The 2,509-nt window shown below is 48.7% G+C and overlaps 1 protein-coding gene and 2 non-coding genes across 3 annotated transcripts; 2 read left to right on the top strand and 1 right to left on the bottom strand.

Moving 5' to 3' along the window:
* The first annotated feature begins 169 nt into the window (after positions 1-169).
* Positions 170-242, top strand: Pmar_PMAR014315. The gene has a single exon. It is a non-coding gene; the product is annotated as a tRNA-Glu (tRNA).
* Positions 243-307: 65 nt separating this feature from the next.
* On the top strand, positions 308-378 carry Pmar_PMAR014314. The gene has a single exon. It is a non-coding gene; the product is annotated as a tRNA-Gly (tRNA).
* A 381-nt stretch (positions 379-759) lies between these two features.
* Positions 760-2,206, bottom strand: Pmar_PMAR014313 (hypothetical protein). The gene is made up of 7 exons (XM_002782787.1): positions 1,881-2,206; positions 1,640-1,831; positions 1,502-1,597; positions 1,356-1,448; positions 1,206-1,304; positions 1,040-1,123; positions 760-992 (listed from the first exon to the last, which is right to left on the bottom strand). Exons 1-7 carry the CDS (start codon positions 2,199-2,201, stop codon positions 906-908), a joined length of 972 nt encoding a protein of 323 aa, XP_002782833.1. The 5' UTR covers positions 2,202-2,206; the 3' UTR covers positions 760-905.
* Positions 2,207-2,509: the final 303 nt, after the last annotated feature.

Genomic DNA, 2,509 nt, shown 5'->3' with positions numbered 1-2,509 from the left:
ACATTCTAAAGCAGCACCGAGTATACTCTACCCCTCCTTCTGACTATTTTTTCAGATGGCACACTTGATGTCATTTGAGTCGGAGGTTTAGCTGAAAAGCATGAAAACGGACTCGAAATGCATCGATTCAGCACTTGTTCGAAAGCACAAATTGCAAAGTGTTTTATCCTCCGATGTAGTCTAGCTGGTTAGGATTCGTGGCTCTCACCCACGCGACCGGGGTTCGAGTCCCCGCATCGGAATTTGTTACGGTACTGTAAGCAGATTGGGTTGCTAACCAGAACAATTTCTCATAAATTAAGTAGAAGCATCATTGGTCTAGTGGTAGAATACAACGTTGCCATCGTTGTGACCCGAGTTCGATTCTCGGATGATGCAGACATATATAAAAGCTCCAACCAAAGGCCCCCTACCCTTCTCCTAACACCCTATTCTCTTATCCCCCTAGCCTTCGAACAATGTTGGCAAAGAAGTTTATCTCCCCCAACGGTACCTTCGGAAGCTTGCCGAGTATCAACCTTGTTCGAGGGAAGCGGGCCGCTCTTCCAACACTTCTTTGGAAGTGTTTGAATCATGAGAGCACGAACTGGTACTCTCTCGGAATCTGACTCAAATCTACAACCAGGTAAGCACGAGATTCTTCTCCCGAACATGTGATGAGCTTGGAGAGAATAAAATCCACAATCACCATCCACATATGGATAGTGATATGGCGCTGAGGGAACCGGATCATAACTCTACTCAAACACATGAAATAATGATTCAGAGAGAAAAGGGTCGAGTTGAGAATGTAGGGAGTTCCTAGAGCAACAGTATTAGAAGACTTTAATCATGATGCTCAATCTCATCTCTAGTCCTATAAAAAGCTATCCATAGAAAACTTAGCGATGTCTACAGATCCATCGTTAAGGAGCGGATGGGAAGGAGGGGGGCGCAGTCGGCTTCGGAGGCCTTCTCAAGCCCGCATAGTGACAAATTATACGCATCGCTGCCTAGAATCAGAAGACGAGATAAACTAAGCTATCCCGAATCACTCTACCTCTTTGTCCACACGCAATCGTGGCCCATTAGGTGTATCCTCAAGTACCCCATTCGGGTTGAGAGAGTCCTCCAGACCAGAGGTCTGAAAACCAGACAGTTGCGCAGGATACCGAGCTTCTAGCCGAGATGAAAACAGCTGCAACGACACGCCCCTAGTCACTCACTCCGCGCGATGTCGTAGCTCCTCCCGATCGGCGTGCAACTGTATTTTCTACGGTCAACGCTTCAATAGTCGCGCGCAATACTTCAGGGTCAACGTCAAGCTACAGACAAATTGGATAGCAGAATAGTGTCGAACGAACTGGAGGAGCTACTTCCTGGGATGGGTCGATGGAAGGGACGCTCCGGCTTAATCCACTCGATGATGGCGAAGGTGCGCCGGCTGATGAGGAGATCTTGGGAGCAAGCTGAGCAAGAGTAACAGATGTAATCAGGAAAGTGGGTGGTGAGCCGCTCATACCTGAGGCGCAAGTGTGTGTTCCGGAGGCCTGGGAAGGTTGGATTTCTCGACTCCTGGACTCGTTGAAGGTGGGCTGTCTTGAGTAAGCATCAGTGCCTACCGATCTGGGTGAACAAGCACAAATATTCGTCAACTTACTCCTTCTCCCCATTCCTCGTCCGTTACAGGGACATTCTCCAAATTGAGCATGCCCGCCTCAACATTAGGTGTGTACGTTCTTTGATGGCCGTTCCCCTCTCCGCGGCCACTCCCCTTCCGGCCACGACGGTTGGCATTTCCACCGGTCTGGTTCCCAGAGGGTGACCCATCAGACGAGCGTCGATTACCACCCTGACACGATAGATATCGCTGATTGTGAAGTCTTCTACCAAGAACTCACATGCGAGTACTTCCCTTTTCCACGACCCTTTCCTTTCCGCTGGGCTTTTTCCCCACCCCAATCGGTAGAGTGACCCTGACGCTGGGAGTGCTGGTAATGCTCCCAAACAGGGTTCGACAAGCTCCCACCATCTTGGTTCAAACCTCGCTCATGGGTTCGATGTTGAACGTTATGGCCGCCATAACCAAGGATATCTCCACCCCGAGCTGGAACAGATTCGCCTGCTGCCATACGCAGAATCGCGTCCACAACTTGGGAAGGGGATGGTGGATGAGAATTCTCCTCGAGATTTTCTTGGGTATACTGGGGAAACGATCGCATCAATCTCCCAACCACATAAAGCTATAACCGAGACAATACGCTGCATACTCTGCTTATGAGAGCATCCCAACCCCCAGGACTATCAACCAAACACTAAGCGATAAGCAAACGACTTCAAGTGCTCTGAACATTTTAGATACAGATATCGACTGTCTTGGACTGTATTACACATAAGGTGAATATATGATATAACGAGAAAGGAGCACGTTCAAGGGAATTCACATCAATATCCGGACGAATTGATGAGCAATCTTCCTGACGGCCCCAGTATTCGTAAACACATACAAATCTGTGATGCTAGCAATTAG

This window comes from Perkinsus marinus, assembly GCF_000006405.1.
Source record: "Perkinsus marinus ATCC 50983 genomic scaffold scf_1104296938236, whole genome shotgun sequence".
Classification (NCBI taxonomy): Eukaryota; Perkinsozoa; order Perkinsida; family Perkinsidae; genus Perkinsus; species Perkinsus marinus.
Note: the sequence above shows the minus strand (reverse complement) of the source record. Positions and strands in the feature narration are given on the sequence as shown.